Raw genomic sequence first — 26017 nt, 5'->3', positions numbered from 1 at the left:
ACTCACATGTGACTTGTTTTAGCTCTTTTGGTCCATTTAGAAACTTTGCAATGTGAAAGCGAACCGCACCAAGAGCAACAATGTCACAATCTTAATCCCTGCTTCGAAACAACTGAAACGATGCACGATTTATTTTCTTGCAATTAACAAAAAAAAAGAAGAAAAAAAAAGTGTCCAAAAAAAAAAAATCACATTCAGTTCACTTATAAGTACTGTATCTCTAAGTGTACTTTTTCCTCAAATGTTGGTGACATGATAAATAGTTTTGAGCGTCTTTATGTTAATTCTTATATCTGGTTCAAGGAGGACCCTCGGTACTGGTATTTAACTTTAAACCCCAAGTTAAATACAAAAAAAAAAAAATAAATAAATAAATACAAGTAAAAAGTGTTTGAAAACACCTTTTTGCAGTTGCACTCAAAGAGATAAAAAAAATAATAAAAATACTAACCATTTACTCTCCCTCAAAAGGTTCCAAACCATTATGAGATTATTTCTCCTGTTGAAGACTAAAGAAGATATTTTGAAGAACGTTGTAAACCGGTAAACATTAACATCCATAGTACGAAAAGCAAATACCATGGAAGTCAATAGTTAGTGGTTTCCATTATTTTATCTGAAGATCTTCTTTTTTAGTTCAACAAAAGAACAAAACTTAAAGGTGTGAAACAAGTCAAGAGTAAATGATGGCAATTTTTGAAGAAAAAAAAAAAAAAACTATACCTTTATGTCAAACACACCTCATGTTTAATGAATTAAGGCTCTTTGACAGCTGAATGTTTCTCTGTCTTTGACCATGCAGCAGTGCAAACAGCTTCAGTCATGACAGGGATTATGTGTGTCTCCTGAGCTCTGATTGGTTAGTTTATTCTGACATCCATCAGCCCACTGAGACTTAACAGGCCCTGAGCTCTCAGTTCTCAGTCTGAACACACTAAACATAGATCCAAGTGCAATGACACCACGGTCTTCGAAAGAATCGGGTCAATGAAAAGTTTCAAAATGTTTTTTTTTTTTTTTTATTTATAATTTGGCCTGAATCTAGCCTAAACATATTTTAAAGCCAAGCACAGCAATAATGTACAGACACTTTCCTGTCTGCATTTTCTTTCTTTTTAAGAATTGGATAATGCATTAAACAGATTAAATGTTCATCTATTTTTAACATCTTTATCTAACATCTTTTTAAAAAGTTATTATTAAAAAATCTTAGAATAAAGTAAAAGGGTTCTGTCAAAAATGCAGTTTAGAAAGAGTCTAGTCTTTCTAGCACTAAATCAGCATACTGAAAAGATTGATTGATTGATTGTGGTTGATTGACAGGTTGATTATGTCATACTAAAGACTGGTGGAATGAAGCTGAAAGTCCAGCTTTACCATCACAAAAATTACAGTTAAATTATATTGTAACAGAATACTTATTTTAAATGGTAATGTTATTTTAAAAAGTATAATTTTTTTCTTGAACCAGAATTAAATAAATAAATAAAAATTATTATTAGGGTGCCACGGTGGCGCCTCTAAGCAAGAAGGTTGCTGGTGCGAGTCCTGGCTGGGTCAGTTGGCAATTTTTTGTGGAGTTTGCATGTTCTCCATCTGTTCACGTGGGTTTCCACCGGTTTCCCCCACAGTCCAAAAACATGCGCTATAGGCGAGTTTAATAAACTAAATTAGCCGTAGTGTATGTGTGTGTAAATGTGAGAGTATGGGTGGTTCCCAGTGATGGGTTGTAGCTAGAAGGGCATCCACTGTGTAAAACATGTTAGATAAGTTGGTTGTTCATTCTGCTGTGGCGACCCCAGATGAATAAAGAGACTAAGCCGAAGGAAAATGAATGAATTAATTATTACTACTAAGATTATTATTATTATAATTATTGATAAATCATCTTATATGTGGCTGAAAAAAAATGTGTTCAGTCTTGAAATTGACATTGAAATCTTTGCCAGACCACAAAAAAGTTGAATAATTTTTTAAATAATAAGTTAAATAATAGTTTTATAGAGACGACTAATGAAATGTCATCCCAAATTATAGATGAACAGATCACAAAAATGATCTGAAATAACTTGCAGCCTAATTTAACAGAGTGCCAAGTAACTAGATATGCTCCACTCTAAAAAAGTAAAGATAAATACACAAATAACTACAATACCACTGGATAATGTAAAATAAGTTAGTGAACGTTTTGGGGAAAATGATATTCAATCAGCAAGAGTATATTAAAATGACCTTAAAAGTGACTGTAAAGTCTTACCTTGTAGCAAAATGTAAAACAACAACAACAACAACTTATTCCTCAGTAAAAAAAAAACAAACATTATAATATATTTCTGAATAAAATCTGTGAAGTTTTGTGTGCTATTGTAAGTGTATCACCTTCAGGAAGTGCGTTGCTCATGCTGAGGACCGTCATCAGGTTATTGACATCACTGTTGATGCTCTGTGCGACTCCAGGGTACTGAGGAAACCAGAAATGAGTTTACATTCCCTCACAAGCAGCTCATTTCATCAAGCAAAACAAGATCAAACTGCTAAAACAGCATCCACAACAAACACAACAGGACTCGCAACAGCCTTGATCTTGTTGCAGACTCACGTCGGGGGACCTAACATTTCAAAACTGTTTATTTAACTAAAAAAAAAGCTGAATGGAGAGACATCCCAGTTGAATTGGGTTATCTAACCAAAAACACTGAGGGCAACCACTGGCAGAAGCAGTTAGCGGTAATTGCTCTTTGGACTTGAAGCGGTCAATGGTCTAAATTAACCTATTAGACTTTTATTGCACTGTTTAAAGGGTGTTTTCTGTGGCATGTGAGAGGTGGAAGACTTTGTTTGTGATTTTGATGTGGAAAATGCTAACACAAGAACAACAATCTCACACTACTGCTTCAGCTTAATGCTAATAAAAGACATGTTTTTCTGAAAGATGCCAGAAAGGTATTTTCTATTTTTTTTATTTTGTTTTTATTTTCCTCAATATAAACAAGTTGTGGGAAAAACACTTCTGATTGATGTGGAAGCCTGTTAATTTCAAAATAAATGCAACGTCTCACAATTCTGATTCTTTTGCTTATAAATTGTGAGCTTTTATCTAATCATTTTCAGTTGTAGACTCAATGTACACATTTATAATTTACACTCTCTAAGCAATCTAAACCTTGTAAACTCTTTTCTAATTTCTCCTCACAAATTATAATTAAAATAGTAATTCAGACTTATTACTCATAGTTTGGAGTTTTTAATATGCAAAATTTAAAAATGAATAAATAAATAATTCACAATCCACAAATTCAAATTCCCAAATGTTTCATGTGACAGTTGACTATAGTGCTCTGCATAAATGAGTACACCCCTCACAGATTTCTATTTTAAATAAATATTTTCTACAGAATGACTTGCAGTAATATATTTGTGCATATAGAGTTAAAGTCAGAATTATTAGCCCCCCTGAATTTTTAGCCACCCTGTTTATTATTTTCCCCAATTTCTGTTTAACAGAGAGATCTTTTTTCAACACATTTCAAAACATAATAGTTTTAATAACTCATCTCTAATAGCTGATTTATTTTATCTTTGCCATGATGACGGTAAATAACGTTTGACTAGATATTTTTCAAGACACTTCTATACAGCTTAAAGTGACATTTAAAGGTTTCACTAGGTTAATTAGGTTTACTAGGCAGGTTAGGGTAATTAGGCAAGTTATTGCGTAATGATGGTTTGTTCTGTAGACAGTCGAAAAAAATAGCTTAAAGGGGCTAATAATTTTGACCTTAAAATGTTTTTTTTTTTATTAATAACTGCTTTTATTCTAGCTAAAATAAAACAAGACTTTCTCTAGAAGAAAAAATAATATCAGACATAAAAAAAATAATAATTTAAAGGGGCGCTAATACATTAGATTAGTCAGCACCAAAGCCCAAACTGGAACTAATAAAAAAAAATAAATAAATAAATTAAGACCAAAGTCCAAAATAAGTACACACAAATTAACACGATGGGGATACGTATAAAATAAAATTTAATAAACAGAAAAAAAAAAGAAAAAAAAAATTTATATATATATATATATATATATATATATATATATATATATATATATATATATATATATATATATATATATATATATATAAATATATATATATATATATATATATATATATAAATAAAAGAGTAATAAAAATAAATAATTTAGTTTTTGATTTGAATTTAAATGTATTATATTTTCTACTCTAAAATATATTAGGTAAACAAACTCATATTTTAATGGATGATTTAACTGCTTTGTTTAAATTCCTCAAAATATACAGTTGAAGCCTGAATTATTAGCCCCTCTAAATTATAAGTCCCCCTGATTAGGTTAACTAGGCAGGTTAGGGTAATTAGGGGTCCGTTCTTCGTACCTCGCTTAAATGATCTAAGATGATTTTGCCGATCCTGGATCTTTTAATCTTGATAACTGATTTCTCGCTAATTTGGTTCTTCAAACAAGTTCGCGAATCAGATTAGAATGTCTGGATGAACTGATCTGAGATCGCTGCGTGTGTTGTGAAGGACAGATCTATCGATCCTCGAAATCATGATCAGCAATGCAACGATTGGCTGACGGCAAAGCAGCGTAATGACATCATCTGATTAATATTCAATTATCCATGTGAGCAAAATTACATCAAATTAGCAGTAAACGGTGCGTTAAATATGACACGCAATAACCTTCCACATTTGTTGTGAGCTGCAGGCTTTACACTTTCATGTGTCGAGAGTATTCATCGTGTATTTCAATGCAAATCAATGTATTTAGTTCTACATTTAGAAAATATTTTCTTTATTGTAGTAACCATTTTTTTTATCTGTGTAAAGAATAACTGGTTGTTTACAAAAGCATTTTGATATTGGTAAAGGCGTCTGCAACTTTTGTGAAGCATCAAATCACTGGCATATTAACAATCAAAACATGTTTATAACTGCGTATTATTGCTTTTAAAAAAAGTCACATATTGTGCATTTCTATTACACACAATTTGTACTAAAGCGATCTAAAAAGTTCATACAATAAGTTTTCTTTTTGCACCCCCAGGTGGCAGTCTTTGTACTTTCATTTCGAGGGTGCAGATTGCATACGTTTTATTAATATGTATAACTTTATTTATTTTATTAATGACTATAACTTTATATATATAGTTAAAAATATGTACCATTTTCCCAAGTGTATAACTACTACTGTAAGAAAATATCAGAATTGGGAACATACTTTCTGTATTATCTTTGCTTGAACTGAGCCGATCTAATCCTGTTTATATGAATTGAACCTGCTCCCGATCAGGTTTGACCTAGCAGAACTGTTGCTATGACAACAACTCTCAGATCAGCTTTGAAGAACGAAATGATCCTGGATCGTGCCAAATCGTCAATAACCAAATCCAGCTAACTGAGTAATCCACGTACGAAGAACGGACCCCAGGTAAGTTATTGTATAATGATGGTTTGTTCTGTAGACTATTGACCAAAAAAAAAAAAAAACAATAAATCTTTCTTTACAAGAAATAAAAAATTATATTTGAAAAAAAAAAAAATTTCAAAGTGGATTTAATAATTCTGACTTATATATATATATATATATATATATATATATATATATATATATATATATATATATATATATATATATATATATATATATGTGTGTATGCTATATTTACAGAGACAATTATAAAAATATTAATTTTCAAAAGGGGTGCACAAATAAACGATGCCATATACACACTCAGGCCCCGTTTACACTAATAGGTCTTTTTAAAATGGCATTTTAGAATGAAAACGATCCACATCCACTCTGGTGTTTCATCTAGCTTTTCTAAGCAGCTCTCTTTCCACAGTACCGCTGAAAACGCACATCACATGACCACACATTCACACACACACGCACACTATCATGCGCTCGAAACAGCAGGTCCAGGAAGTCAGCGGGTCAGAAGACTGGTTCAATCTTTCCTTTTTACATTTGTACTTAGTGATTTTAGTGAAAAGAAAAGCTCAGATACTGTTGGCTGGTTCCTGTTGGTTGTGCACCTTTTTTACCAACCAAGTTTGCCGACGCCATTATACCAATACAGATCACTCCGCCTATTCACATATCCCACGGAAAAAGTGATTGACTGGTGGTAATTGTGTGTAACTTATCATTATACATTTATGATTTGGTTATGGGTGAAAACAAAAAGCATGCGGGTCACATGGTTAGAACGGTAGACTACAAATAATTAATTTGTTATGAATAAATTAATTATTCATAATTAATTCACAGTCGTCTATGACAACGCTGCCATCGTCCATCGCGATGTTTCATATCAGACATCATACAATGTCAAATTGGTCGACATCGCCCAACCCTAGGGTGTACTCAATGCTGAGAACTGTACATAAACATTTTTAGACATCTTTGTGGGTAAATACAAACTCAGAATTGTAATTACCAGTTTATTTCTCAATATTTTCATGCTTAATCTTGTTTTTATCTAATGCTTTTCAGTTGTTTTTGTTTTGTTATCAGAATTACAGGGGAACAAATGAGGTAAAAAGCTGCAAAATTTTCTACTTTTACAATACATTTGCATTAGTTAATGTTGGTTTACGTACTGTATGTACGAACATGATTTAAGAATAAAAAAAAAAAAGAGTTGTACTGCATTTATTAATTCTAGTTAAATATTTACTAATGCATTGTTAAAAAATAATGCAATGCAAAGTTGTGCTTCTTAACATTAGTTATTACACTGAATTATAAAAGAAATAACAATGAATGACTTTATTTTCATGAACTAATGTGAACAATGATGAATAAATACATTACTGTATGTAGTACTGCAAAACAGTACTACAACTCACCTGTATTTTCATGGCGACCTCTCGTCCGTCCTTCATCCTGGCCAGATGGACCTGACCGATGGAGGCTGCAGCAAAAGGTCTTTCCTCAAACATCTCCAGTTTATCCCTCCAGTTCGGGCCCAGGTCATTGCTCAGAGCTTTCTGCAACCAGCAACAGACATTCAACCTTTTTCAAAAACCGAATTTGTTTGAATTAATGTTGATTTATGAATAATTTAAGCAGATTGTACCGTCATTTGCTTGATAGGCATGAAGTCAGCACTCTGTCGCACACGCTCAAAAATCTTGGCCAGCTGTGGGTTGATGAATGCATCATCTGAAACATTACAAAACAAATATTCAGTGTTGGTACAATACAAATGTTGTTCATCAAGTGAAACTGATGGAACTGTTTATAGCTGCCATTATATAGTCTTACCCAAGGCATCCATTTACATAAATTATTAATATATAAGTACATTTCGTATAGAAAGCAAGCTGCTGCGATGCTTGTCTAGCATAAACAGTACAGATGTTTTTTTTTAGGTTAACCTATAGGCCACATTTCTTTTGTTTAAAATACAGCAAAAATAAAAACTAAAATAATAAATGTTGTGTATTTTTCATGCAATGAATTCCTATGAAGTCAATTCAGTAAATTCTGCATCATTACCCCAGTCCCCAATGTCAAATGATCCTTCAGAAATCATCCTAACATCATAATTGGCAGCCGTTGAAAAAAGTTGTGCTGCTTAATATTTTTGTGAAAACTGTGAAAAACTGACGACTTATAAGTATATACTATTTCTTCTATGCTAATGAAGGACTTCAGGGACATTCTGAGCATAGGAGGAGTTTCTCACAGCTCCAATACACAACTCTGATATTTGTCTTCCAGAAATCATGCGCTTTTCACCACACACACTTGATCTGCTTGTGATCTTCTTTCATATATCTTTACCATGTTTGATGTTATTTAAACGTTTATTACTTCAGGGTTTTAGAGATGATCAACAGAGACATTGATTTATTTCAATATACAATCTATTTACCATTGTTTAGTCATGGCCTGAGAAGAGGATGTTGATGTACTTCTCCCCACTTTATCTCCTTAACTTTGCTTTGATGCTGAGCTGGTTTTAGGGGTTGGCATTTCACTCATGTTTGACAATGCTTTGCTCAGGAAATAAGAAGTAAAGATAACTGTTGATCTGGGAGAGTAGCTTATACTTTATCCACATACAGTATGCTAACGAAGGCAGTTTCACTGTCTTTGTTGCTCAGCAATGCATGTTACAGCTATGTTTCTCTCAACAGTTTGTTTCATTCTACTGTTTGTATATTTAAACGTAACTTAAACAACGTTGCCAGCTTTGGGTGTTGAGATTCTGTCACTTTATCAATGATGATAACAACTTTAATAAAGACAGATTAATTATAAAGGAGTCAGATAAATAATTGATTTCAGGGTTTCTGCAGGTTTCACCAAGCAAAATTTTAGACTTTAACACATTAAGACCATTATGGGTAAAAAAAATTATACTTATACGGGGCTAAATTAGAGATTATTTTCACTTGCCCTATCAAAAAAACTATAAAAAATTTATACATTTAACAAAACAACAATAATATAATTTTTTTTAATATTAAAACAATAATAATTTCAAATATATCCAATTCACAAACCCTATAAGCCAGTTTAAAAAATAGCTGTCAATTACTTCAGTCTACAATAATAATAATTTTATGATAAAAATATAGGTCAGGTCAGTATCCTCAGCAGTAAATAAAAAAGAACTTAAGCAAATGTTAAAATATTTATTGAGATTGAGATTGTTGGTGATTGTATGGGTGTTCATGGTCAGATTGGGAAGCAATACATGAACAAAGAAAAATTAAAGACCTGTTAAAAAAAAGATTAAAGACCTACAACAACCATTCAATAATTTAAGACTTTTTAATGCCTAATATTTATTAACTTTTGGTTTTTGATTATTTGTTCAGAATAGCAGCATAAACTTCGAGCCAGACATTAGTGCCACTTTATCAATTTAATGTTTTATTTCTGAATTCAAATGTAATAGTAATAATAATAATAAAAATAATAACAACAATAACGTCCTATTTTTTAGCTCATTATTTTTGTTCAAGAGTTCACTTAAAGGTCAGCAGGTGCCCTTTTGGTGTTATTTAGGACACATCAATGTGTACATAACATTAGTGCTGTGGTCTAATGCGATTTTGACCTTTGAATGTAGTCTGAATTATTGGATGGCTGCACTTAATCCTGCACACATATTATTGGATCACTCGAAGCCACAGATGTTAGTAAAAGAGGCAACAAATTATTACTTTGATAATACAAAAAAATCTAACGGTTATTAATAGAATGAAAGTTTTGAACTTTAAAAGTGAAGTTTTGTTCCTTGCTACTGGCTTGGTTTGGGATTTGGAGCTGCGCATCGATGGATTTGCTCTTCAGTGTTTAGACTTTCACCAGTAAAAATTAAACCACACTAAACTCTGAAAACTGGACTGACAGAGTTTCAATTTACTAGAACTTCTATGTTAAGCTGCTATTTATAAGCTGCGATATATAAATAAAGATGAATTGAATTCATCACCTAAAAGTGATTGGTTCACTGATTAATTTACATGCTTTGAGTGAATTTTCAGCGTTTGAAGTTCATAAAAAGATAAGGAATCATATTAAAATCTTTTTTTATTGAATTTAAATCCAACTGATTAGACTGAAGTGGTTGAACAACCATAAGTGACTACTGTTCTCTCTGAATCAACTGGAGATTTGAATGTACCCCTATGATCAAAGTTTCAATAAACATGTAAATCATGATAATTTTGAATTATGATTAAGATCATGACCACAAACTCTGAACAACAAATCACGCAGCTCCAGTTGCCCTGTCAATTCAAACATGTAAACAGGATTCTAGAGATGGTTTCAGAAGAAGCAACTGTGTGACAGATGTACATTACTGTAAACAAGTCTTAAGGTGAGAGAGAGAGAGAGAGAGAGAGAGAGAGAGAGAGAGAGAGAGAGAGAGAGAGAGAGAGAGAGAGAGAGAAACAACCTGCCTGATCGAAACCCACGGAGAGCTTCTCACAGTGTGAATGCACAACATCTGAAAGATTTTTTCAGAACTGCTTGTTTGTAGATCATAAATAAATTAAAAATATTAAGGCTTATCTTCACAGTTGCCATGGTTTTTATCCTGGTTTACTTGTTTGACCTAGATCAGCAAGATGACCTTACGTTTTTTGAGCAATTACTGAGGCAGAGGAATGTGGGCTGCATATTGCCAGAAATTCATATTGTTGATCATATTCAAAACAAACATTAAGGAAAATACCCTAGAATATCTTACACCATTCTTCTATCTGTATGCCCACTATACAAATACAACAGACCTTTGTTCATTACAGCTCTTGCGTAATAACCTCCTATTTGATCAAACATGCAATTAAATAAAATACTACTATAATACCACTATAATAAAACCTCATGTGCAGCTGGTTATTTGTTTAGTAATGAGCAGTGTAAATTTACATACTAATAATCAATGATGCACAAATTTATAATATTTGGTACAAGGGCTCTCCAGTGACATTTTGTTATCCGTCACCTTTTATAATTTTTTTTCATGGTTTTATTTCTAGTAAACTGTAGTATAATACAGTGATCAAAAATATTAACTATTAACTAAATTAATGAACTGCTTTATTTTTTTTTACATTATACTGAATTTATTACAGTTATATACATCATTACTCCAGTCTTCAGTGTTACATAATCCTTCAGAAATCACTAATATGCTGATTTGCTGCTTTAGAAACATGTATAGTTTCTAAATAGTTGTGATACTCAATATTTGTGTTGACAACATGATACTTTTTAGGATTCTTGGATGAATAAAATGCTCATGGGGACTTGAGATGATGTAAACATAGTGCAGTGGCACGTCAGAGCGTCCTGAGATCGAATCCCTGCTCGAGGACATAACCTTACCCTACCCCCCCCCCTCTCTCTCTCTCTCCAACTTCGCTTCCTGCCTCAATACTGTCCTATCTAAAAAAAAGGCTAAAAGGCCAAAATCTTAAAAAATAAAAAATTCTTAGGCCATACATTATACCCAAATCTTTCTTAATTATTTTTAAATATTATATCAGATCATTTCATTGTATACATATTATATATACATATCACTTTTTATTGTAGAAAAAAAAAAAAACACTTGAAATTTGACAGAAAAATTATTTTGAATCGTGCCATAATGACATTCTACAAGTAAGCACTGTCGCAGCCATAGTAATCTTTTTGGCTCAAGACTTCCGATCTCATTCACTTTCATTGATTTTTATATGCTAAAAACAGCTCATTATGCTGCTGATTGATGCTAACAATTTTTTTAGCTCTCTTCTCAGATGGGATGGTGGTCCAAATCAAATATTATCATGGGCCAACTTTGGCCTGTGGCTCTAGTTTGTGCATGTCAGGTCTACAGGATAATCCTTTAACTCTTTCTAATTTTGATTGTTATTTAATATCGCTCATATTTTGTAAAAGTTGCTTTGGAGTGATAATTATTTTGAATAGTGCTATATTGACCTTATTCTACACGTACTAGCGGTTGCAGCCATTGTAATCTTTTTGAAGCGAGACTCATTCACTTGCACTGATTTTTAGATGTTAAAAACAGCTGCTTAATGTTGCAAACATTTTTTTCTTATTATATTATTCTACGTTTTATATGTAGTCATGAACACACTTGTTTGTTTAACAAGTAGTTTGACCGTTTTCTGCAGTTGATTATTTATAGTCGTTTCTCAACTCACTTAGAAGTTCTAAAGCAATCGCAAAATACAGCGCACTTCCCCATTGCAGACTAAGGTCAATGAATAAACTTGAATTACAAACAGTCTTTATTAGAACTAAAAATCGTACATATAGGTCTTTACCTTCACATCTAAAATCAATTTAACATGTCTTTTCAAACTTTTGATTGCTTCTGAAGTACCATCTGAACTGACAATCAATAAATTGTAGAATGTGAATTAAATCTGAAAAAATCTAAGGTCTCTGCAATGCATCTACAGAAACAGATCCTATACGCCACAGTTTAACCATGTCTTAATGTCTGATTGTGTACTCCAGGCCAGAACTTCCTGAGGTATAGCGTAAAGGTCACGTTTCTGGCATAGCTGTGGGCTTATTTTGAGCTTCGCCGATTGCAGCACTGTCGCTGTCCTTCACTGCCAGCCGTGCAATCGTCAGCTTACAAAACACTGCCTGTCATGATGAGAATGACGCTCCGTCCAGTGCATGAGCTGGGGCCGAGCTTTGGAAATGTCATGCATGGAGGCTGTGCTGCAATAATCTGAGCGCTGCATTCTTCATCGGGTGACAGAGACGCTTTCGGCCTCGCTTTCCAATCAACTGATGCACACAGAGCGGGGGAGAAAGAGCTCACAGGCCTACCAGAAATAATCAACATATTTGCTCAGAGAAGAGGGCCATTTGTGTCATGAAACAAGTCAGATGATGTTAGTTGATGCAGACTGAGGCTGCTTTTCAAGAGCTGTGAACTGGAAAGCATATATGCAATGTCGTATCTACACTCTACTGTTTAAATGGTTCAGGGCAGTGTGTTTTTTTTTTTTTTTTTTTTTTAATAACTACCTTATGCTCATTTGAGCTGCATTTACTGTACTTATTTTTTTTTAGCTTTAATTTGATGAGTTCAGATGGAAAAACAAATGGAAAGTGCTATCTGAATCTTTTTTTGTCTAAAATTAGCATTTTTCTCAGACTCTTAGACACAACTTTTGCGTAGTGAATACCTGCATGTATGTGTGTGTGAGAGAGAGGGGATGTGAATGAGTGAGAGTGAAAAAAATTGGCCAACAACAATATTTTTGACCAATTAGCTTTCTTACGCTTACAATCACTCTCATTGGTTGGTGAATATAGTTTCACGTGCAAGGAGCAGCGAAAATAAATAATGGCATAGTGGCCCACCTAAATAATATCTGGATTTTTAACAAGGCAAAGAGGCAGTCAAGCAAATTCTATTTTTTTAAAACCATAAGTAAATCTGATAATGAGCCTGATCAAAAGAGATTGAGAAGATGGAACTGTGTCCTTGGATCAAGATAGTGGGAGACAGAAGCAAAGCAATCTCAAGTAAACCAGAAAACATCACTAGGAAGACATGAAGAGGTAACTGTGGGCTCTTCTTGAAAATTAGAGTGAATTATTTAATTTTTTTTTTTTTTTACTCGGCACAAAATAGTGAAGTGAACTGAAGAGGTTTCATAGGAGTCTTGTTCAGTATATAATTTATCTGTGATTGACTCATATATACCAAAAAATAATATAAGACCATGCAGAAACGTGATGCTCTTTTTTTTTTTTTCGCCATCACCATTTTGTGACATCATGTTCTGGGTAGGGTTGTAACGGTATGAATTTTTTACGGTATGATAATCGTCTAAAACAATACCACGCTTTGACGGTTTCGCGGTATACGGTATTAAATAGTAATTCTCATAGCAAAGACCCTGAAAAGAATAAGAACATGTTTTCTGACTGAACAAAGGTTTTATTTCAACAAATTTTTGAAAGAACCATTTTAATAGAACTATAGAAGTCTTTTATAAAAATAAACTGAAAAATTTCCCATTTTAATAAATTAAATTAGAAGGAATAAACAAGCAAGGTCTTTTAAGATTAGACAAAAATAAACTTAAACTGTCCTTCCTTATAAGCAGGATAAATGGGAGACCAAAAGTGCAATACCAAGTTTATGGCTGTAAACATGTATTTAAAGCGTTGTTTTTTTCAGTCTAGTGGTGAGAGAATGAGTGAGAGAGTGAGAGAATGTGTCCACTTGTACAATGAACAAATAAAAAAATAAGAAAATAATAAATAATGTGTTAAAGTCCAAATAAACATGGTGCAAATCCTCAGTAAAAAATAGATATAAATATTTACTATACTAAAAATAGTTACATAACGAAACTAGATTTAATATGGAACATCCTTAGGTTTTATGTGCCAGCATGGATATGGATTTGGATATGGTTGTCTGCAATGCAGACAAACAGCTGCACCTTCATTTGCGTCTTTTGTAAACAGCAAGAGCAGCAGTTCGTCTTTGCTGTGTCACTGTTTTGTCATGTTTCTGTGCTGCTGTGCATGCAAAAGTACTTAGTATGAGAATTATTTCATGCAAAACTTTTTTTTTGCGTTTTATTTAGCCGCGCATAAATGTATGCCTATCTCTCATTCCGTGTTGTTCAAAAAGCTCGTTGTTGGTCCACAAACAAAAGCGAAACCTATGCTTATTGGTTGTGATATAGCGAGTTTGAACCAATCTGGGCATGGAGGAGGGACAATGCATCAATGTATCATGTCTGGTTTGTCCGGAGACACAGTGACGAGCGTTTCTTTGTCAAATCAGCGTTGTCAATTTTTGATGACGTAACCGCACTGATTCCGGAGCCTCTGAAAGTCTGCGTTATGTTATACAGCACTGGAAAGCTGAGATTCTCTTCTTTATGCCAATCTTTAAATTGTATGAATCGGATCAGCGGATCAAAAGTTATTAAACATTCAAGAGCAATACTTATTTTTAGCCGCGGGCGGCTGTCTCGGTCTTTAAGGGTTAAAACCGTTGATATGCAATTGTTCATGGTATGATAATCGTGCACGTTCAAATCGTGGTAGACCGTCATACCGGTATATTGTTACAACCCTAGTTCTGGGAAAACTGTAATTGTGCGGTGGGCGTCGGTCAAGGTGACCATTATTTCCTAGTTTTACTCCAGGTATTGGAGTGAATTGCATTCGCCCTATTCAACTCGATATCATTTTCCCTCTCTTGTCAGATGGGATGGTGGGCCAAACCAGAGGTTACCATGGGTCAACTATGGCCTGCAGGCCCTACTTTGTGCCCCTCTGGCTTAATCAAATCTGTGAGCGCACATGCACATCATTCAGTGCAAAGCCAAATCCATATTCATGATTGATTTTGTAAACAAGCTTTAAAATATATTGCATTTTATAGCATTTTTATTTTTCCTTGAATTTGTACAAATTTATTTATTTGCTGTTTACTGTAATTTTATTATTTTCAAGTATTATACATTTGTTTTAAAACTTACTGGCACAGACCTACATTGCATTGCAATCCTTTTTAGATCCAAAAATCTTCAGTCCATTTAAAGTCAAGTATTCTAAATAGGTAGTGTACAAAGACTCTGAACTGTCAGCAAGCAGAATAGTGATCATCCATTTTCCACCACTGTGTGGAAAATTATGCTGGAAGGATGCAAGAGGTTATTTTATCTTTAGACAGTAGAGTATCAGTGAGGAAACAAAAAAACACATCTCCAATTTCTCTGTTCCTTTCTGTAAGCGGATTTCAGCAACTCATATCATCGGGCAGTAAACATGAAACAGGCCTCTATCACATATCAGCTTATCTGAAGAGCAGCCAGTGACTTACGACCACCCAGATGCTAAGAAGCAGTCACAGGTTATGAACCCTGTCAGTCACGGAGCAAGCCTCAACCACCCAACAAATTTCTTAGGAGTGACCTTGTTTAACATGACGACTTGCTTTACAAAAACAACATTCTCTTACCTTGTATACTGAGCATCTGGCCGAGCTTGAGTGCCGCTCCACGCACTTTACACAGAGTCCGGACGATACGCTCCGCATTTGCCTCCGATAGAAAAGGGCTGCTGTCCAAAACTGCCTTCTTATTTCCTGTGTGAAATGATAAGTTTGTCAATATATTGAACTGAATGGAACTTCCAGAATGAGTGCTCACTATTAACCTCATTAGTATTGAAAAACAAAAACAAAGGGAAGCCAATAATGACCAATTGCAGGGAAGTACACGACAGTTTTTTTCTTTGTTTCTTCCAGTGAACCCAAGAGAAGACGCTTTATATAATGTTGGTAGCCATTGACGTCCATAGTAGGAAGCAAAATAATATATACATCACACACACGCACACTTTTTTTTGTTAAAAAAAACCATCAGGAGCACTGACTATATTTATATCAACACTGGTTATAAATATTCATTAAATACATTGACAGTTTCATAATAAGCAATATACAAACAAAACATCAACAAAAAGATAAGAAACTAAAGGTTATATATCTTTGTATTTAGTCGGTGATGAATATTCTAAAACTGTTACAATAGCAACATTTTCAGCATTTCCCTGAATAAAAACCTTCTAAATAATACCATTTAGAAACACATTCAATTAAAATATGTTTTGTAGTCAAATATTCTCAAAAAAGTCACAAATTAACGATTGCGTTTACTTTTAATAATGTTGTTTAATGTCTGATGAATTGTACTTTGTTTTGTCTCCTCTCTTTTTACATCCATTGAGGTGTCTTTTTGTCATACGTCTTGTCACAATTCTTTCCTTTTTTTCATATTTTATTTAACATTTTGCACAGATTTTGTCTGCCTGTTCTTTGTTTTTCCATGTCAGTAAAAACTATCAAAAAAAAAAATAAATCACAAATTGGTTTCACTGCCTTTCAATAAATATGAGTAAGCCTTGCGTGTCCAATTCTACATCTTGTATGTAACAACCTGTTTCTTCTTCTTTAAAATCTCATTCCATTTACCATTTCTCAATGTACAGATTCAAAGCAGGTTTGACATCAGAGGAATTAACCTTAACTGGTGGAATATTACCTGCCTATCATTAAGATATTCCCTCTATATTTGAACTTTAAAGGTGCACTATTAGCATGATCTTACTCTACATCCCCAATCTTACCCAATATCTAAACCTCACTACTACCTAAATAACTAATTAAAAAGCAGCAAATTAGAGGTTCATTGAGTTACAAATCTTAGTAAATGCACTGTTAATAGCAAGAAATGCACCTTAAAGTGTGACCCGAAATACTATGCAAGTCAATAGCTACTATTTCCAACAGTCTTCAAAACATGTACAAAGCATCTTTAGAACAATTTGAGTGTTTAATAATTACAAAAATACATAAACTATATCTTTAAAAAATGGATATAGAATAGTTAAGAAGTCTCAGACAACAACTGTTTGTGCTGTTTGAAACAAAGGACAATCTCCATCTCTGCTGCTGAGAAGCATTTCTCCATGTAAACAAAACCCCACAAACTGTTGGATCAGGGCTGTCATTATCTTGGTGAGGACATTAGAGCTATTTCTGGACGTGACGATGAGGTCAAAGGTAATCATTATCCAGCAAGTCTGCATAGATTAGATCTAGTTGCGGCCCTCTGTCCTCACAACACATTTGCTCTCGGTTACCATATGAAGATACGAAGCTATACAGACATAATGAAACTCTAAAGATAGCAAAATCAAGAAATATCTTAACCCTTGTGTACTGTTAGGAATGTTTTCATCCACTCTGAAGTGATTTTAAGGTGTATTTTGCCCACAGCCATCTCGTATATTGCGAAATTGCTATGAAATTTTATTAAAAACTGAACACTACAGTCTATGTAAATGTATTACCCTTTCCTTATTTTTGACGCAGTTTTTGCCCCTTTGACTTTTTTGCCCAGGCCTATCTAAAGGGTTAATGGTGCCTAATGATCAACAGTAAAAATGACGAAATTGATCTCTTCCAAACAGGGAAAAATCAGCAACAATCAAGAATGCATAATAATATGGTGTCATTGCTTTGCAATAAAAAAAATGTTGTTACAAACGGAAGCCAATAGGGTAAAAACTGCCATGAACAAAGAAAGGGTAGTCAATATGAACAATAAACAAGGGTTAAAATAACCAGTGAAATACGAACTTAGTGCTTATTTGATTTAATGAGCAGAACTGCTGGCCTTTTTGATAAACGTTTGATTCATTATGTTTATTGTGTAAAATAAACTTTTTCCCCCTCATGCCGAGTTCAGACTGCATGATTTTAGCCCTGATTTTGACTCGTCGACAGGTTTTGAGAAATCGCAGACAAATGCCTGAACTCACAGGCAAATCGGTGCTCAAGCAAGTGAGTGACAATCACACAGTATGAACTATCAAAGACGCAATCTGAGAGAATCACGGATGACTTTGAGATATCTGGCGTGCTAAATATCTGGAGCTGTCGGCGATTCAAATCATGCCATGTGAAATGAGTTTTGACTGAAAATAACATCCGCGGTCGCCTATAGCCAATGAGCGAGCAACATTCACATGTGTGTGTGTGTGTGTGTGTGTGTGTGTACCTGCAGGCCAGCGGGAGGTTGAGGGAGAAGTTAAAAGCGCTCATTTTCGGTTTATTTGGACCCAAGAAATGGAGGAAAAACTAGTGGAGGTTTGACAGGAGCACCTGTGTCTGTTTAACGTTTCATACAGAAAGTTAAAAAAGAAAGTTAAGTAGAAATTGCTAATTCCCTTAAAACCCAGGCGAGCAAATCTGTACATTTTCTACCTCATTAAAGGCTTCTATCTTGTTATGAAGTGATACTAAGTGTAAAAGATATACTACGTGTTTTTGGCTGTGAGATGTAATTTGGACAAAGTTGTCAGCGATTTTTCATATTGTAAAGTCATGCAATGTGAAAGCCCCTGTCGCAAATCCATCTTGCAGTGCAAAACAAATCTGTATCTTGAATTCAACATACACAAAAGTGGTGAACGAGGTTACACATTTCAGGAATGAAAAAAGCAGACATTACATTATAATAGATTGGCATATTTTCATACCAATTACGCAGATGCATATAAACATTTAGGGTTTGTGCAGCAAAAACAGCTCATTCTCTATATTAAACTTCCTCCTCAGCCTTGACATCTTAATTAAGGAGCACTTTAAAACAGGCAACTCTATAAATGTTATTATCTATATATTATTACACACACATCTTAAGTAAACACAGACAGTCTTAAGAGCATTAGCTTTCACTTGCGTAAGAGTAAACAGTACCATGATCACACTGGATTGCTTTTACTTAAAATTTTCACTGCAGCAAATAACACACACAGGTTAAGATCTCTGAGCTGAAGATTTTTGGTTGGTAGTGAACATGTTTTTATATATATATATATATATATATATATATATATATATATATATATATATATATATATATATATATATATATATGTGGGTGAGTTTAAATACCAACAACCTCCTCCTCATTCTTTCCTCACTCACTATCACTCTGTTAAATGATTTAAAGTGCAAAAACACACACATAATAACTTTGATAGCATGCAATTTATCACTTATGCTATGCCCTGATCAGTAAGTTACACTAAAAAGGGCCAGTGACTAATAATTACCAATATGCCTCACACAGGTGAGTGGGCTTGACAAACCACCTGTAGAAAACACACTCTCATCTTTCTGACATTTTAACCAACCAATAGCACTGCGCGATAAATTTAATATTAGCAATAACGTCTGAATAATTGTCAACTCTGTCAAATTTTAAAATAATCGCACATATTAAATACCTCAATAACCAACTCCAATATTACATCCTTCTTAACCATTACCATTCGCAAGAGACGCAAGGTCAGGGGAGGTTTTATTTAACATTTCCAAAATGCAGAATGGAGATGACAAACATAACCATAGAAAAAGATAGGGGAGGAAATGATGAATTAGTGCCCAAAATATATATACACTCAAAATACATTAGATCCCCGTTTGCTGAGCTGTTCGTGGCGGTTATGAAAATAAATAAAAAAGGGAAATATCAGCACACAAGGTGAGCATATCTCGTCTGTTCTTTTCTCTGTCACACACAAGCATTAGTTTCTTAATTGCGTATCCCCTACATGGCCATGACAGATCAATTAGACCTATATATTTTTAATATTTCTGAAAAAAAAAACTTTAATGTTTAAGCATTTTGTGTCATGAGATAACTGACGTCTGAGCCATATTTCTACATCTGATCCATAATTATTCACATATGCACGTTGGGAATTTTGATGCAGAATAGGTTGGAGGACAGATTTTAAATAATTTTTATAAGTCTAAATAGAATATATCTCTAAAAAGTTTCAAAAAATTGTTTATGAGGCCATCTAAAAGCACGTCCAAATCGCGGGTGGATGAGCGCGCACAAACAGAGAAAGCAAAACCACTCTTGATTTTCACGTGCTTTTAGATTGCCTCATAAAAATGTTTGTAAAAGCGATTTATTCTATTTAGGCTTATATAAATTATTTCAAATGTGGCCTCCATCCTATTCTGCATCAAAATTCTTGATGTGCATGTGTGAATAATTATGGCTCAGATGTGGGTAATAAAACGTTGTCAGTTTTCTCATGTAAAAGTTTTTAGCGATATATTCTATTTAGGCTTATATAACATGTATAAAATGTGACAAAGAAGAACACACAGCAGATTATGTTTTTCTTCTTGTCATGTGGCTGTTTGGTACAAGAAGATGAGAAGGTTTTGTGATGATTCTAAATCAATAACGTTCAGCTGCACATCTTGTCCAAACCTTTTGGTACAGTTGTATTGTGCTTGTGCCCTTTGAAAAGGGCACCCAAAAAGTGGAATGGAAGGGTTAGCTTTTTAGGTACCTTGGACAGTGGAACACGGACATAAATTTATACTGTACCAAACCATACCTCTCAGTGGAAAATGGCTATTAAAAGGTTGTCAATGCACTTTCTGTTTTTACTATAGTTATAAACACATGTTCATTTAATCAAAAGGTCACAGGTTTTAAAAACACATACAAATGAAAATCTTTCACTCTGTTTAAAGGTTCAAGTTTTGAAAAGACCCCACAAATAACATTCTGAACTGTGATGCTGATTAACTATAATCTCAAGTTGACATTGCCGATGACTATTGCAGATTCACACATTGCGATATCGATGCTAAAATGATACATTGTGCAGCCCTAATACAAACTCTATGCATAATTATCTTACCATTCTTATCCTCTGATCTGAGGCTTTTCTTTGCCACTTCTGCCAATGCTCCAATACCCAAACCCACAGCAAGACCTGCAAGAGAGGATTATGAAATTATTAAGACGAAGACATTGACGAAACAAACAGAAAAAAGGAAATAATCCATGAAAGAACAGAAGTTAAAGATTGCTTTTCGAAATACCCACAACACTGTTGCTTTACAATGTGAAGGAAACACTAAAAATAGTATTTCTAAAGCACTGGGGTCTGTGCATTTGCTGTGGTGGAGCTGAGAGTCAATAACAGGTTTTGGTGCAACTTTCTTCAATAGTTATGTAATTTTGTTATTATGCAATACTTCTGTTTTTGAGTCATTTAGGAGGGGTTTCAAGTTGGTACTTTAACTAAACGGCAGTGTAAACTGGTAAGAAATGAGGGCTGTGTTTTTCAGTTTTTTTTTCTCTCTCTGGTGCTTCTCTTTTTTCCCTAGAAGTCTGAACACACCTTACAGAAACACGTGTAGTTTTGATGCTGGCTCTTATCCTGGTGAAGTTTTTACTCAAGCCTGTTGGGGAAGTTCTAGGTCAGTTATAGTTGATGATTAAACGTGTTCCTGTTTTGATGTCTCTTCATGCCTGAAGAATTTAAGGACTCGAGGAAAACACAAGAGGCCATATACTGGTGCTTGAACTCTGCACAATCTGAAGCACTGTACTGCATTTTCTCATTTTATAAAACTACTATTATTTTTCTGTTGCACACAGAATCCACAAGCATCATATTTAAATGTACATGGGTTTCATGTACATGGGATTTAATGCACATTTGATATAACAGTGCATCTGAACACAAAATTTATTTTTGTGTGTAGATTATAGTAAGTTAGTAGGGTGTTTGAAAAACTCACCAGCACACGTACTTTTTGTGATGATTGAAACATTGGAGTGAAATCCTAAATATTGTTGTGTGGGGTTAAGGCATTTATTAGAGAAACTAACGCTGTCATAATAAAGGTTTAGATGTTATTTTCTTCAAGATTACCTCTGTATAATCCATATTAAACATGACCAGCTTTCTTTACAGCTGTAACTAAGGAAACACTGCAACACTTGTTGGAACAAAATGAACTTGCATGTTAAACCATCAATAATACCATTTAATGTCTGTACCAGAATGATTTATGTAGCATTATCTGTTATATGTCACATATTACATACATTCACAAAGTCAGTTTGTTTTTTTCCACTTCATTTTTGAAATTATACAATATATTTTAAAATCACCAACTAAATCACCACTCCTAAGTCTGGATCACAATTAAAGTGTTTGTAATATGAAATCACTGCAGATTCAAACTGTTACAAAAGCAAATACAGTTTTTTTTCTGGTAAAAATATATAAAACAATTAGAAAATCTGTATCGAATAGTATAATTTGCTAGTATTAAAACCGGAATGGGCCTTGGAAAAATCTTAGTGCATCACCTAAAACACCATGACAAAAAATAGGACAAAAGAAAAAAAACATGACAAAAAGAAGCACAATGAAGATGGCAAAGACAAAGGAATTTAAGAACATTAAGGTGGCAAGGAAGAAAACCTAAACACTTAGAGAAGAAACACAAAAACAGTAACTATGACCGAAGTAAGACAAAATAGAATACAAAAATGCAGCAACAAAAAATAAAAACAAAATTAAGCCAAAAAAACATGACAGAGGTGGAAACTACAAAACTTAAAACAACAAAAAAAGAAATTTAAAAAAGTGTGAAAACGATTGTTTCAATTCTTGTTTCAGTACACAAACATTTGCGTGTATTAAAATAGTTTACCAACTTGTTTGACCAGTGAATGCTTTTACAGCTACTCTTTTAAAATTCAAAACCATTATCAAGTAAAATGTTATTGTCAAAGCTGACGATGTTCTTTCAAAACAGTTTAAATGACCGTCGACTTGCTTGCTATCATGATCAAGGACACTACAGGCCCGAGAATCATGTTACAAAAACACAGAGGCATGTTTCTGAACATAAACACAAGGTAAACAAATGAACACGCTGCTTGAAACCAGTTGTTAGGGAAGTGATTTAAGGGCCATCTACAGTCACTAAAAATGAGATGAAGAACGAAGCCCCACAGAAAGCTTGCCAAATAGATGGGTACTATTCTCAGATGCAATTAATCACTATCTTTAACTAGCCAACGAGAGCTGGAGGAAAGCAGCCAGAAAACCGTTGAACTGGACAGCTCATGTCCAGGAGTGAGGTCAAGGTGAGGACAAAGGACAACCACCACAGATTATATAAAACCCCTTTAAAAATCAACAGCAAATTACGACATTCAAACATAAATAGCATTTCTGCTAGTAGAGTGACAGTGCAGATTCTGTGACCGGACTATTCCTAGGTGAAAAAAAAAAATTATAGAAAAATAAATAAATGTTAATTTTATCCATTATAAATGTATTCCTAAGTTGAATGTCTAATTGTTTCACCATTGTTTTGCATTTTATTTTCATATGGTTTTGAACATTGTAAAATAAAAACAAAACATTATTTTTAGTTTTATTGTTTAGTATTAATAAAAGTTTTATTTTACTTATTAGACATGAAAAAAAAGTATGCATGATCAATGTTTAAATTTTATAATTAATACGAAAAAATAGCAATGTACTAAAAAGACAAAATTAATTAGAAATAATAATAATTAAGAAGTGGCAATTAATAATTCAAGATTCTGGTGAAGCCTACCTAATTTTTGATATTGATCTTTTTAATATAATAATTATGCAAATTCAACAATAATCAAAGTAGTTAGCTTAAAAATTTACTAAATTAATTACTACTACTAATACTACTACTACTACTAATAATAATATTAATAATAATATTGTATAACTATTATTATTATTATTTTTGCAATGTGGTTGACAAATAATAATAATAATAATAAAATTAATGCAAATTCACAATCAAAAACATTTACAATAAACTACCACCACCAACAACAACAAACAAAAACTAACAATAATTTAGAATGCAGCAGCCTGTTGCATACTTAAAACTTATGTCATCCTAAAAAGATTTGGCATCTTTCATCCCTAGAGGGCAGAAAAACTTGTCAACATCCCCTATAAAATTCACACAATCCCATAATGCTCTTGTCCTGGAAACATATACATAAGGGCTTGTAGTAAACAGGTGCCCGAAAATGTTTTTTACTGCAGCAGTGACCGATAAGAGTTCAATCTGATAATAAACACTCCAACAACCAGTATCACCCATAGCGCACACGCACCAACGGCAGATGGGAGTAGATATACGTTTAATGTCAATGGAAAACTAGCATGCAAAGAACCTAAAGTTAATGACTTGTTTTCCCATGTGACAGCACTTTTTTCACTCCAAAACATTAGATACGCTACCTAGTCTGAACTTTTTTGATTAAAAAAAAAAAGGTAAAAACATTAACATTTTGAAAAACTACTACAATTTGAAATAAATGTGTATGCACACTGAAAAAATGATTAATTGGATTTGCTAATTTGTTTTAAGGTAAGTGGTTGTAAACAATGTATATGGGCTGAATAAAATAAAATGTAGTAATGTTCATGTTAATTTGTTTGTTTTAATTCAGTTTATATAAATTGTTTGCAACAATTTGCAATGAGCAATTTAAATTATTCCTGTGATTCAAAGCTAAATTTTCCACATCATTACTCCAGTTTTCAGTGTCACATGATCATTCAGAGATCATTCTAATTTTCCAAATCAACATGATTAAACATCATTAGAACTCAATCATTAATAATGATTCTTATAATTATTGTTGATTTACATTTTTCCTGCTTCATATTTTGTCGAAACGGATACATTTTCTTTGATACTGATTTTTTGATGAAAGTATCGCTATATTTATTCTTGAACACTTTAGGGTACTTTCACACCTCTAGATCGATTGTTTTGTTCCGAAACCGGGATTAAAATTGTTACAATGTTGCACTTTGCTGAACTTTTGTTGCACCAAGAACAAAGTTTCTAAACGGAGCAAAATAGGTAAAACCAGTCAGGTGCGAGTAAACTCTGCTCACAATTGTCATGGTTTATTTTTCAGAGTCCCACTCAGCTGTCATGCATCCGTATTTATTTATGACAATGAGCAATAAGACATTATAAGCGAAAGCTGCGGTTTAATTTTGAATGGTGACACCCATAGACATCGTCACCGAATAGAAGTCAGAGGTAAGACTTTCTCATACATTGCTGTTGGCTCGAATTATACATTATAGAGAGAAATAACAGAAACCAAGACCGCAGTTCCATCAATTTTTCTAACGGGAAAAACAGCTCTTGTTAATATTTCAGCATGCTTTTACTTTCGCATTTTACACGAAACTCTTAATTCTCATTTATATTTATTTATATATGTGTGTATATATATATATATATATATATATATATATATATATATATATATATATATATAAATAATATTTATATTTATTTATTTAGGCATATATATATATATATATATATATATATATATATATATATATATATATATATATATATATATATATATATATATATATATATATATATATATATATATAATATTTATATATATATATATATATATATAAATATAATATTTATATTTAATTATTTAGGCATATATATATATATATATATATATATATATATATATATATATATATATATATATATATATATATATATATATAATATTTATATTTATTTATTTAGGCATATATGCCTATTACATATCCACAATACACTGTGATATAGCCTGGTTCATTAGTTTGTTTGATCGTTTTGCTTTCTCACAACAAACGATTCGCTCCAGAGTTTGTTTCAATTGAGAAGATTGAAACCTCAATCAGGCGATTGTTTTTCGTGATCCAAGCACAATTGCTGGATTCACATACAGTATGCCAAACGAACCGCGCTAACTAGGTGTAAAAGCACTGTTAATGTGTAAATATTTTTTATGTTTATTTTCAGTATACCAACTTTTTACAAAATAAAACAGTCCAACAGTTTTCTCCAATGAAAAATAACAATAATCATTAATACTTAGAGATTTAATATTTAAACTACACTGCAAAAAACACAGTTCCTAACATTTCCTTCATGATGTCCAGACAAAAATCAATTAAGTTAACTTAATTGTTTTATGTTAAATTTTTTTTTAA

General features: G+C 33.0%; 1 protein-coding gene across 1 annotated transcript in view; it reads right to left on the bottom strand.

Annotated features, from left to right (window-relative positions):
- coq8aa (coenzyme Q8A, genome duplicate a) overlaps positions 1-26017 on the bottom strand; it is a 61330-nt gene that overhangs the window by 16294 nt on the left and 19019 nt on the right. The window contains exons 5-9 of the mRNA NM_001002728.2: positions 20822-20896; positions 15540-15665; positions 7125-7210; positions 6895-7035; positions 2380-2461 (exon numbers count right to left, since the gene is read on the bottom strand). Coding sequence (NP_001002728.2) covers positions 2380-2461; positions 6895-7035; positions 7125-7210; positions 15540-15665; positions 20822-20896 — 510 coding nt within the window. The remainder of the gene's footprint in view (positions 1-2379; positions 2462-6894; positions 7036-7124; positions 7211-15539; positions 15666-20821; positions 20897-26017) is intronic.

The sequence above is a fragment of the Danio rerio genome, chromosome 20 (assembly GCF_049306965.1).
Source record: "Danio rerio strain Tuebingen ecotype United States chromosome 20, GRCz12tu, whole genome shotgun sequence".
Taxonomy (NCBI): Eukaryota; Metazoa; Chordata; class Actinopteri; order Cypriniformes; family Danionidae; genus Danio; species Danio rerio.
The sequence above is the reverse complement of the archived record's forward strand: the minus strand, read 5'-3'. Positions and strand labels throughout refer to the sequence as shown.